We start from the raw sequence: 13559 nt of genomic DNA on the forward strand, positions 1-13559 counted from the left end.
AAGACCTTTTTATTTAAACATCATTTCAATTGTTAAAACATATGATCTGGCCTGGGCAACTTCTTCTTCCTTCTCTTTCTCCTCCTATATTTTTATTTTATACTGATAATTTTAATTTTGTATTTGTAAATCAATGTATTTTCTGTATTGTTATATTTAATGGTAATTTTATTATGTACTATTGTATTTCAATGTATTTTATCATGTTGTAAGCCGCCCCGAGGTTTCGGCAAGGGGCGGCATAGAAATGTTATAATAATAATAATAATAATAATAATAATAATAATAATAATAATAATAATGGTTCTGTCGGTACAGCTCTGCTTAAAACTCAAAGACAAACAAGAATGGTCAGTTTTATACATCATTAGTTTTCCTCCTGCCTTCTTGACATATCACATATCAATATCTGCATCCTTTCCCCTCCATCCATATCTTTTTCACATCATTTCTTTATCTGGTTCATTCCTTATTCTATGAACAGCTCTTTTCCTGCAAGTCTGGTTAGTAGAATTATTTTAAAAGGTGACAGAATTGCGGGGGGGGGGGCGTAGAAAAGGGCATACAAATGGCTTGTTTTTATTTAATAATTTTGAAGTATATTGTTATTTATGTTATCTATCTATCTATTGCCCATAGAGGTGTGGGGTGGGACAGGGCAGATACATGCCTGAAAGCAGTTCGGGTAACACAGTGTCTTGTTCCAGTCCTCTTCCCAGTTGTTATTTGTTAAACAGCTTGAAATGGTTAGGTTACCCTAACCATAACGTGCAATCCTATACATGATAAGATGCAATGCGTGTGATTGTGCCCTAAGCTACTTGTAAGAGTAGATATTCTGAAAAGCAAAATAAAAATGCATAAAACAAACATGCAAACAAACAAAATACACAGAGAGCATACAGCAGAAATGTGAACACAAAACAGAATGGAGGAGAAAATAATCATCTATTCCATTGACTTTACAGGTATTTGCTGAAATTTTTGATCCTGTTATCAAAGTGAGACACAATGGCTATGATCCAAAAGTAATGAAACATCACACTGACTTGGATGCATCTAAGGTAGGACCCACTTTATGTTGAAGGAAATATATGGGATTGAGGATGATGATGATGATGATGATGATGATGATGATGATGATGCAATGTCACAATGGATAGAATTAGCATTTCTGTACTAGTCTTTGTGGGTCAGTATTTCCTATTACACATAGAACAGGATTAGATGGTCTGGATAATCCTACCTGTGTGTGTGTGTGCAGGCACACACATCCAATATCAGAGACCTGGAAAACTCAAACCCTCCTGTACTTGGGTAAGTCAGAAAGAAAAGAAAGAGGGATGATCCTTACCACTCTTTATTTTCCTGTTCTGGATTAACAACAACAATATCCCTTTGATTGGAATCAAGAGAAGGGAATTTCTATACGTCAGCTTCAGGGATAGCATATACTTTCTCCCATATCAGAGATATGCTTAGGGGCTATGAGGACTTTGGCTTCTCTGGACTGAAAACCACATCCAACCAAACACACACACACACACACAATCTGTCCCACTTTAACCTCTAATGCCATTGGAAAGGCAAAGACCACAAAGGTATCAGTGGCCAAGAGGGGACACCCAAAGGTGGACTTCTCTCTCTGCCCTAGGAGAGGGAGATCTACATTATCTGGGGCATTCTCTGTGGATGCTGAATAAATCAAGACTGCATGCTGAATAAATCAAGAGCCAAAACAGTTGTGAAGCTTTGTGCAAGACATTAAAGCAACTATGGGAGACGTCAACCTCAAATTGGAAAAATGCATGGAGAATGTTTGGAAACAAATTACAAACACCACCAGTACCCCTACCCTCGTTAGAGGCTTCCCACACCCTATGGCTACTTCAAATATAATAAAATGCTGTTTGGTTTTCTGGCTGATACTTCCTTCCGATCCAGAGCCTGCCCTATTCCCAGGCCTGTCGAGCCAGGATAGCATTTATTTCAGAATGTTCCTGATGGATTAATAATAATATGAGCTCCACAAATATTTGCTATGCTATTACTGAAAACAAAGCTTGCCTTTTGCTGTGTGTAGTGATAGCTTTTTTTAAAAAAATGGGGGGACTGTTTTGTTGAGTTACTGACCAGTTCAGGACTTTTATTTGCTTCTGTACCTAATGGCTGTACACATCCTGTAACCCAGTTTCATTCACAAAAGAAATATTTCACTTCCTCATAGCATGAACATTATATCATCTGTGTTCTTCTTTTCACATACAGATGAATCAAACGTAACCACTTGGGAGCAAATATACACATATATTCTAATCTGAAGATCATATTTGTGGTATAATTACCAATCATGACAAAATATTGTTTACATATCTCTGAATATGTTTCTGTTTAGGCATTCTGTTCAGGTATCCCTGCAGGGGCCATGGGGCTGTCCCCTCTAACTTCATCCTTGCCAGATGGAGTGAGAAAGTCTGAATAGAGACTATATATTTGTTAAGCTGAAGTAGGTTACTTTGTTTTCCATAATCAGAGACTCCTATCACACATTATTCCTAAACATTGGGAGGACTGTAATGGTGTTCAGCCAAAGACGCCTACTACCCATCTTCAGATCTTCCCACTCAATGGGGGCACATCACAATGGAGGGCCTATATACCCTACTTCAGGGTATCATGAAAGGACAAAAATCCCTGTTTTTTACTTTTGTACTTTTACTTGCTGGAAGATGTGTTTATGAGAGTTTCCACTGCAGGTGCCAAAATAACAATACTAGGTCTGTGTACAACACATGGTGACCTGGGAAACAGCATCACTTACCGTTCTGAATCAGGCAGACCTGGTTTGGGCTAGACCTGGAATAATCTTTGGTGTAATGCAAAGCTCTTTCTACACATGTCCAATCTGCCTTTTGTTTTTGTGTTCAGATCACCCAAGGCCAATTTGATGAGCGTTATGTCTTATCTTCTCGTGTCCGCACTGGTCGCAGTATTCGAGGGCTGAGCCTTCCTCCAGCTTGCTCCAGGGCAGAGAGGAGAGAAGTAGAAAATGTTGCTGTCACTGCTTTAGCTGGACTGAAAGGAGACCTTGCTGGGAAGTATTATAGCCTGACCACAATGTCTGAGAAGGAGCAGCAACAGCTTATTGATGTAAGTGTGATATCCATTCTGGAGATTATATACAGATAGTGAGGCTGTTGTTAATATTGGGTTAGCAATGCAACATTTTTAAGATCAGGTAAACTAAATAAAAGAGCTGTTTTGTTTTACAATTTTATTTAGGCCCAGTCTAGATTTGCAGAGCTCTTTTGACCTAGTTTGCTTGCATTGGCAGCACAGATGTATTGTTTCCCTTACTGCTGGTTTGCTGGATGCATTTTCTAGTTCTTGTGGCTTGATCACAATCTTTGCTAGCAGAGGCAGCTAAACTGCCCAAGAACACACCAACCCTGAGTTGCTTAGCATGATGTCTGTCATCACACCATGTAAACAAAAACCTGCCAAGCTGCTTTGGGAAACAATATGTTCATTTTCAGTGAAGGAGAACCTGGTGTGAACTTTATAGAGTATTCTAGTTCCCTTGTAACCTTATTTACAATAATAAATACAAGGCACTAAATTCAATTGTTTGTTTCTTTTCTTCTGCCCTGCATATGCTGGTCTGCAGGACCATTTCTTATTTGATAAGCCAGTGTCCCCTTTGCTTACATGTGCTGGGATGGCCCGTGACTGGCCAGATGCCAGAGGAATCTGGTATGAAATGTCAACTCTGCATGTTGAATTTGTGAACAAGTGGTTTTATTAATTCCTTCCTAACACAAGTAGCTCTTCCTAATTCTGACTTCATGCCTTGCACAGACACGCTATTTTTCCTACTTCTTCCATTCATTACAAAGCAAAATATAGGAGGATACATTTTTAAAGCATGAAAGGTGTTTCACAAATCAATACCCAAAAAAGTTGGATATTAGGAACTCGATTTCTTTGTTTTCCTGTTTTTAATTTAGAGGAATGATATAATGTCAAAAGTCTATTAACATGTTATGAGGTGTAAGTTAATATATTTACTTTTACTAACAGCAAATCTGTGTGAATCTTTTAGTGTTTTAGTGCATGTATATTGGGTGAACCTATTTTGGCTCCTGCCTTTTTTGTTGTCAGAATAAAGTTACTGCCAGTGAGAATAAAGTTACTGCCAGTTATTTCCCTTTGGAGCTGGAAAACAGCTCCAGAAATTTACCCTAAGGTGGAATCTAACTCTTGCCCTACCAGAAGTTCTGCATCCCTGCTACTACTTCCTATCCCAGAAAAGACTTAGGAAGATACCGTGTTGGAAGGATCCTTTATTAGGTCTAGAAGTGTTTGGTATGTTAAATGATGCATAGTCTCAGCATGTGACTGGCATTAGACTCTAGAACAGGGTCCTCCAACTTTTTCACCAGGGGGCCAGTTGAAAGGTGCGGTGCAGGGTGCAGGCCGGAAAGGTGGTGCCAGTGGTGCACACGGGCCAGCAAGGGAGCGGGGAGGGGTGCACAGCGAGGCGAGGCGAGGCGAGGCGAGGCGAGGCGGGGGCAGGCATGCACCACAAGGTGGGCGCACAAGGCAGCAGCTTGCTCGCTTGGAGATGGTTTTCTTTGAGTGAGCAAACAGCTCCCTCCCCATGCGTGGGGCGAGGTGGGAGGCGGTGAGCACACGCGCAGGCACCAATGGGCATGGCGGGCCGGATAAATGGGCATGGCGGGCCGGATTCGGCCCGCGGGCCATAGTTTGAGGACCCATGTTCTAGAAAGCCTTTAACATGTACATAACATTTATTTATACCAGGGTTGTTGGACCTCTTTCAGCCTGCAGGTCAAACACAATTGCAGAGACGCATTCAGAAGCTACAATTCATTGGTGGACTGGGCTGAAGGCAAAAAGGAAATGGCCAAAACACCACAAATACCACCATGTCTTAACATAAGGCTCTAGGTCCCAGTAACAACCTGTCCTGGGACATTGTTGTAAAGGACAGCATATAAATGTTTTAAACAAACAAACAAACAAACAAAGGGCTTTTCTAGATGAGACTTTTATTGTGTGCCCACTAGTCTTCACGCACAGTAGTTTACAGGGGCTTTAGATGTAGGCATCCTCCTCCAGTGTTGTTTCTATGCTTTCCAATTACTTTCCTGTTGTTGCTGTTGTTGGTGTGTGTGTGTGTAAAAGATTTCTTTTGAAATGCAAAACAAACTGCAACTTTCAAGCAGTATAGCTGCATCATTTTGTTATGCCACAGAGGCTATGCATTAGAACATACTGAAAAAAGAAGAAAAAGAAGGGGGGGGGGGGGACTCGTGTGCTGGATTTAAATCCCAAAAAGAATCTTGACATAGAACTAGCAGGTTAAAAAGCCTCATCTCAAAAAGATCTAAGGCTTAGGAGAGACAGTTCAACTTTTCTGAATGGAATACAGTGAAAAAATGAGCAAAAACCAGGAAACTGTAAAACAGTGAGGGGAAACCAGCAAACAAAAGCATTTGGCTGTGGTTATATCAGTGCTTCTATGTGTGCTATTGCAGTTGTGCATTTATGTGCTTCTGGGATGGGCAAGTATCATACTAAACATGTCATTCGTTTTTGTGATGATTCTGTTATGGAACATATGGAGAATGAACTAGCTGAAGGAAAAGCCATGTATAGTTTAGGTTTTAGAAAGGATGAAACTTAGAATGATCCTTTTTCAACATGTCCTTGACCAGAGGTGCAGAATCCCCCTTCCCCAGTTAAAAAGGGTGTCTGCCAGTCCTCTCTTTTCAGTTCCCATAGCAGCACATGCCTCATGTTGAGTTCATTTCAGAGAACAAAATGTACTTTTTAGAGTAGCAGTAGTTCAGTACTACTGAGATTGGAATTGAACAGTACTTGTCTCGGTATAACCCTAGAAACAAGACTGATTATGTTATTGCTCCTGGGTAGTGGAATGAAATTGCAAAAATCCTCAGTTGCCCTTATTCTCAACCTTGCCATAGCACATCAGCATACATCACTTGTCCTTTCCACAGAAGTGTTAGATAAGAAAGAGGAGAGGTGAAATGAAACAATCCGGGATCTGTGGGGATTGTTTTCAAAGAATTGTGTGACAATAATACCAATCACTTCTTTTCCAACCAGGCACAACAATGACAAAACATTTCTCATCTGGATCAATGAAGAGGACCACACCAGGGTGATTTCCATGGAGAAAGGAGGCAACATGAAAAGGGTCTTTGAAAGATTTTGCCGAGGACTGCTAGAGGTGGGCATTTAAAATCTATCCAATGGATGTTAAGAGTTATTATGACACCATCAGTCTGAACCAAGATCTTGTGTTTCCCTGTTTTATTTTGCAAGTCACTGCAGGTAGAAAACTAGCATCATTGTGCAAAGGCCAGCCTAGTACGGTTTAATTTGATACAGCATATATACAGTCACATGTATGCCAATGCACACATACTTGCAGGCAGGTTTGGTTTTGCTTTTTGATTGACATGGTAGTCATTCAAAGAAGACATGTCCCCACTTGCAATACAAAGTGATGATATCTACTCAAGATTTCTACGTTGAAATCCAACAGATGCAACATTTTCTCCCTAATTTCACTGATATTATGGATAATACTTTCAAGAGCAGTATGCCATGTTACTGTATGTGTAAATATACTGTAGTACCCTATAGTACAAAGAATGTCCCTCTAAGGGAACAAAAGCAAAAACGTATTTATGTTTGCTATATGCCATATAATTGTTAATTGTTGTGAACTGCCAGGAGAGCTTCAGCTCGTTTGGTATAGAACAAAATAAATAATAGTTTTCCATGGCCCCTTGGGCACCGTGCACCAACGTTTATAACCATATGTCTCTCAGAAATGGAGTTTCAAAACAATGTGTTTAAGCCTGATTTGGTAAATCATGAGGTGTTCCACAATGATATGGCAGCTCTACCTCAGCTGAGGTATCTAAATAAATAATACATTTATTTATTTTGTTATGGAACTGCTTTTACAGACTATCCATAAAGCAACTCAACCACTGTGACTATATTCTGATGCTAAAGATTGGGGTTAGATAGGACTATAGGGAACATCTGGATAGCTATAGTCTGCAACCAGCTATACCAGGGGTCCTCAGACTTTTTCAATAGGGGGCCAGTTGGAAGGTGGTGGCTACGTGCGCAGGCCAGTGAGGCATCAGTGGGTGCACGCAAAGTGGCGTTGGGTGCGCGTGGTGGCTCGCTTGCTTGATCTCCCAGCGAGTCCAAAACCATCTCCAAGCGAGCAAGCCACCGCCTCCAGCCTGCGCTGCAAGGCAGCGGTGAGCGCACATGCACAGGGGAGGCAGGCGGCGGTGGCTTGCTCGCTCAGAGATGGTTTTGAACTCACTGGGAGACCCCCCAACGAGTCCAAAAGCATCTCCAAATGAGCAAGCCACCACCTCCTGCCTGCGCAAGCACGCACGTGGGCGGGGGGCGGCGGTGTGGGCCAGATGAATGGGCATGGCGGGCCGGATCCATCCCACAGGCCATAGTTTGAGGACCCATGAGCGATAGCTTCTGCAACCAATGAGGCCTTGAGTTGCCCAGCCTTCACCACAATACGTACTGTATATTTGAAAAGACTAGAACATATACAGCACTCCACACTGCTCCACTTTACCTCTTAGAATGCCCTACTGTTTACTGTACTGTTGTCAAATGACGTACACATTGTCAAATAATGGGCAAATGATGTGGAAGCTAGGAAATAACCCCGTTGTCAGTGGTTTGAGTGTTGGACCAGGGTTTAGGAGATCCATCCCCCATTTGGCCATGCAGCTCATTGGGTGAGTATGGGCCAACTGCTGACTCTCAGCCTAATCTACTTCCCAGGGCAAGGAGAAGGATCATGTATGCCTCACTGGGTTCTTGCAAAGGGAAAAAGCTATAAATACAATAAGAAATAACACTGGAGATGTGTTTGTGGGAGGCATATGGTGTCAATATTATAATCAGCAACATCTTCCTTAAATCTATGAGAACATTTTGGCCAATTTAAAAGATGGCCCAATTAATTAGGCAACAGGTCCAGAGTTTGTAATCCAAATAGTGCTGATAGCAAGTCCCATGTTAAAGAACAGCCTTCCTCCTATATGTAGGGAAAGGTTAGGATGTCTCTCCTATGATGACACATGCATATATAATCTAAAACCCAGGTAAAGGTTTTATGTTTCCTTTATAATGATCATATTTTTCTCTTATAAGCAAATTTATATTGTTTTAATTGATACATCTGTCAGCTATAATACACACAATTAGGGTGCAATCATATAAAAACTCACAGAAAAAAGGCCTACACACACCAGATGAAGGCCTTTTCCGGTCCTAATTTGCTCACAACTGCACTTTTAAGTGGGATTGCAGTAACTGCATTGTAACTCATTAATATACTGAGGATGTGAATAGGGTGAACTGCTTTGTCAAGTAGATTTGAAGTTTGTCACCAGCGGGTTAAACTTTAAGAAGCTGGGAAACCAAGCTTCACCATGCTTGCCTAAAGGAATTCTGATGGAAATCAGCAGGACTGTTTTCTGATTTTTGGAAGTGCCTGTCCCAGTGGGAATCTACCTGGCTACTGTTGATAGGTAACATCCGAAGCCTTACTCCAAGAACCAATTCCAAGGGAGGCTTGAAGGACAGCAACACGGGGGATGGGGTGCAGGGGCCTTATCTAACCTCCTCACTGCAGCTTGCCTGGTGTCCATCTTGTCATCTTTTCACTGCCAGCCTCATGTCAAGGCTTTTAAAGATATATATGGTTATCCAGGGAGTTGAGCAGATTACTCATCCCAGGGTTATTCTTCACTATGCGCTTTTAATATTTTTTTTGTTTCCTTTGATAGGGTTTTATGCCATTTTATTGTATTGTTTTTATGTACTGTTGTAAACTGCCCAGAGAACTTTGGCAATTGGGTGATACATACATACATATTGATCCTGGAGAGCTAATAAATACTGTTTTGGCCTCCAGAGCTGTAGCTTCATTTTTGCATTTCATGTATTTATAGATACAATTCTGCCCTTGCTTCTACCTGTGGAACACTATTGACACCAGTGGGTTTGACTGCAAACCTCTCCTTGTAAATGTTGGTCTGGTGCAACATCAGTGACAGGAGTGGAAAGACACCCTTTGAGAGTCCGCTGGGGTGTTCCATCAAAAGAACATTTATTCTTTATTCAGACATACAGGAAATACATGCAGCATATAGGCAGTTTCCAAAGGGACTACAGAGATGAAGTTTGTACTTTTATACTTTTATAACCTTTCAGTTACACACAGTTTGGAGGGGTGGGGGAAACAGGTGGGGGATCACACAGCAAGCTAAAGGCACACTGGAGTAAAACAAAGGGGATTAAGACAACACAATACAAAAAGAACCTTCAGGACAGGTAAACCCTTAGCATATCTAAGAGGGTACCTCCAAAGGACAGGCAGGCTTTGCCATCTCTAAAGTTTATGTGGGAAGCAAGACTTGGAAGCAAATCCTGAATCTCAAACTATTCCTTTAATAGCCATATTATGGCATAGCTTTTGCTCATTTTGTCCTGAGATCAGTTTGGTGCTAGGAAGTCAATGTATTCTAACAAAAAGTTGTCAATATTAACAAACTTCATACATGTATATTAATAGTTAAATGCATTTTATTTTCCATGCAGGTTGAAAGGTTAATTAAAGAACGAGGGTGGGAATTCATGTGGAATGAACGCTTAGGCTACATCTTGACCTGTCCATCTAATCTGGGAACAGGATTACGTGCAGGAGTCCATGTTAAACTTCCAAGACTCAGCAAGGTATGTAGGCAGCTAAAATGGCTTTCGATCATAAATTAGTCTGTTCCAATGTCAGTAAAAATGAAGAAGAAAAATTAGCATTGCCCATGGAACTTTTATAGAGTATAGATTAAAAGAACAAGGTATTGAAAATATGTGTTCTTAAGGAATCAATTAGTCTATAACAAGAATCAATTCTCCTTTATGGTAGGATCCTAGATTTTCAAAAATCCTGGAAAACCTGAGACTTCAGAAGCGTGGCACTGGAGGAGTAGATACAGCTGCTGTAGCAGACATATATGATATCTCCAACCTAGATCGCATGGGCCGATCAGAGGTAAGCTTCCTATCACCCCCCTCCCCCTTTTTTTTGAAATGGGGTCCAGACTCCTAGACAATTACGGCACAATGTTGTGGCTGCCGGATAGAACCTCAAAAATGCACTCGTAATCAGATCTGAAACATCCAGTCTGGCTGCAGCTCCAAAGTTGGAAGACCAACCTTGGAGCCAGTGTTTGGAAGCAATCTGATATAGCTGAGTGAAGCCACAGCTTGTCCTCCTTGCAAGATTGTGCAAAAGAAATTGGCCATCTAAATCTTTTGTAGGGTGGAAGAAGGACAGATGCAATCTTTACCTCCTTGCTCTTTCTGTCCTCAAAAGGATGCCTGAAATCCTTCAAATTTGGTGGGTTATGGGCAAGTTTCACATTGGAACCTACTGTCCCTGAGATAAGCTATTGATACTTTTAAATATTTGCAAGATAATCATTTACAGTGCAATCTCATACATGTCTGCTTAGCAGCAAGTCCCACTGGATAAATCAAGGTAAATCTGAGAATAAGCCATATTGAACTCTATGGGTTTTACCACTGAGCAGACATGGATAGGATTTGCATTGCGAGATCATGAAATTCACTTGAAATGCCAAAAGCATTTTTCTTTTTGAATATCATTAAAACACATCTATATAAGTTGTACATGATCAATTGTGTACATACTGGTTCATGGCAAGGTTGCTCCCCTGCCCACAAGAAGCTCTGCTACCCATTTATTTTATTGTAGCTGAAAAAGTATACATTCATAGAAAAGTTTTAAATTGCACTGAATGGGGAAATCTACATGATATGGCAGTATAAAGCCAGACAATATAATTATATAAATCAGTGATATCCAACATGGTATCTTTCAGGTGTTGTGGGCTGAGTATGAGGCTATGCCCATGTGAACATTAATAATTTATTTATTTTTTATTTTCCGATTTATATCCTGCTTTTTTCCTACAAAGGGCTCAAGGCAGCTTACATCATTCTCCTCCTCCATCTAATCCCCACAACAACAGCCCTGTGAGGTAGGTTGGGCTGAGAGTCTGTGACTGGCCCAGTCACCCAGTTGGCTCCATGGCTAAGTGGGGACTAGAACCCAGATCGACTGAGTCCCAGTCTCATGCTCTTAACCACAACACCACACTGGCTCTAATTAAGTTAGTAACAACTGCATAAAATTACACTGGACTAGAAGAGATCCTAAACAGTTATCTACTAAATCCCCTGATACTGCAGCAAGACTTATTGGACCAAGCCTCCTTTCTATTCTAATTTCTGCACTCAGATGACAAATTATCAGTTATCTGAAGGGGAAAAAACCAGTGAAGTGGGTATGTTAATTGCCCCAAAGTACTTTCAATCTAAATAAAACAGAGTAACAGGAAAGAGCACAGGAAAGTTTCATTATCAGACATGTATTTTACAGAAACTAATAACATGAATGTAATGATAAATGTTTTCCCCCTCAAGTAAACAATGTGGGTGGCTGAATCAAAATCAGGTTGAGATAGCAGTGTGCTACATGTGTCAATTCCCCTGATTGTATTATACAAACTGTACTAATGATGTTTCTAATCCTCATGAAATGCCCTATTAACAACTTTGAATGGTGGTTTATTAAACCTAAGCTAAATCGCAGTGTTTCTTGACCGTGAAAATGACTGATTCTATTTTTTTGTTTTTGTTTTTGCAACAGTATGAGATGTTTCAGTGTTTAGTAGCTTATTTTACTGTCTTTCTATAAGCCCATGAATACAGTTTTTCAGGTTGCAGGATGACTTTTTTCCCATTAACTTTGTATGGCCCAGCAACTGAAGCAAACCAAAACCAAATAGGTTTATGTTGCACCAGCAAGTGATTGGAATTAGAAATTGTTTAAATTTGTCTTAAAATTTGTTTTCAAATTTTCCATGGCAGCCATTTTTATGATGTTTTAGAATGTGGTGCATTTTAGATTGTATTTTTAATGGATTGCTGTAAACCTCCTAAAGAGCTTGAACTATTTGGTGGTATAGGAGCTGAATAGATAAATAAATCTGTGAAAAGAGATCAGTCAAAGAGAAGTTAGGCAGTGCCTGGGAGCTGGAGCTCTTGATGCCGACCCTGGAACTGGGATCCTTCAGTTACTGTGTGCAACTGCAGTCAGAACTGTAACTTGGAGTGTCTTCCTTGCAGTGAATCTTCTCTGATCTGGCCTCATGCAACCCCCGTTATCCCAGGACTGGCTATTGAGCCTTGTGGCACAGAAAAAGTTATAAAACCTTTCTGTTGCGAACCTTACCTCAAGAACAAGGTCCTCATTCCTCAGGTGTGTTTTGGTGTTGTCTTTGGCCTTAGCACTCTAGCGTGATTCCTTGGTTTAATTCAAGGAAGATGCCTCCATCAAGTGCTGGATAATCATTCCCTTGCCTGCCAGCTTTTATACTGCATCTCATACTCTTGAGGAAGATCCTTATACCTTCCCGGGAAGATTTTCCTCAGCATGAGAAGCCAGGAACTTACTCTCTCCCTTTGTTTTCTCTTCATGGTTCCCAGAATTAAAACCAATATTTTCACTTATAACAACTATGCTAGCAAATATACAGAAGGAGCTGGCTATGAAAGCTAGTGCCCTCTATAACTTCAGCTTTTTAGCATACAGGAATGCTGTTGACCTGTTATGATAGAGTCAAGGTACAAATACAACAAAATGCTGAATTCTGATGAAAATGATGGCATCCTTCTGGACTATACTAAGTCAGTACTGCATTTTTGAATACTTTCTCACATTCAAAAAGTTGTACATGGGAAAGATTCTAGCCTAGCTTTCTCTGGGCCCGTAGCTTTCTTTTGGGAATGACAGTGCATCCACATTATTTTCTCAATAGCAGTCAGAAATGATATTGTCTAGGAAAGACTGTACCACAAAGTTTTACTGAATATGCAGATAAGTCCTGTGGTGAATAATTCTCAGATGGAACTAGGCAAGCTTTTCCTACCTTTATAACACAATCTCAGCAAGCTCTTCTTTTTGTTATTTAAGGTGGAACTTGTTCAATTAGTCATCGATGGTGTCAATTATATGGTTGACTGTGAGAAGAAGTTGGAGAAGGGTCAAGACATCAAGATACCACCACCACTGCCCCAATTTGGAAAGAAGTGAAGCTGCTTCCAGTGATTATTAACTGATCTGGAATGTATCTGCTGTGGCAGATGATTACCTCTGTATAATATATCTATATTTTCTGTTTATACTCTGTATAAACCCTCTAACTCATCAAACATGAAAAAATTAAGAACTGGGCAGCACATTCAATAAAATGCTACCCAATACCTCAGATGCTGCACATGTCTACAGCTGCTTTTTAAAATTACCTGGGTTGAGATCAAAAAGGTCAATTCCATGGCACAACACTTTTGCAACCCCAGCAACA

General features: G+C 40.6%; 1 protein-coding gene across 1 annotated transcript in view; it reads left to right on the forward strand.

Moving 5' to 3' along the window:
- Positions 1-13463, forward strand: part of CKMT2 (creatine kinase, mitochondrial 2) — a 37133-nt gene extending 23670 nt beyond the window's left edge. Inside the window, exons 4-10 of the mRNA XM_044446250.1 lie at positions 969-1064; positions 2929-3150; positions 3668-3753; positions 6154-6277; positions 9709-9843; positions 10034-10159; positions 13169-13463. Coding sequence (XP_044302185.1) covers positions 969-1064; positions 2929-3150; positions 3668-3753; positions 6154-6277; positions 9709-9843; positions 10034-10159; positions 13169-13288 — 909 coding nt within the window. The 3' untranslated portion in view covers positions 13289-13463. The remainder of the gene's footprint in view (positions 1-968; positions 1065-2928; positions 3151-3667; positions 3754-6153; positions 6278-9708; positions 9844-10033; positions 10160-13168) is intronic.
- Positions 13464-13559: the final 96 nt, after the last annotated feature.

The sequence above is a fragment of the Varanus komodoensis genome, unplaced genomic scaffold, assembly GCF_004798865.1.
Source record: "Varanus komodoensis strain SLA01 unplaced genomic scaffold, ASM479886v1 scaffold5, whole genome shotgun sequence".
Taxonomy (NCBI): domain Eukaryota; kingdom Metazoa; phylum Chordata; class Lepidosauria; order Squamata; family Varanidae; genus Varanus; species Varanus komodoensis.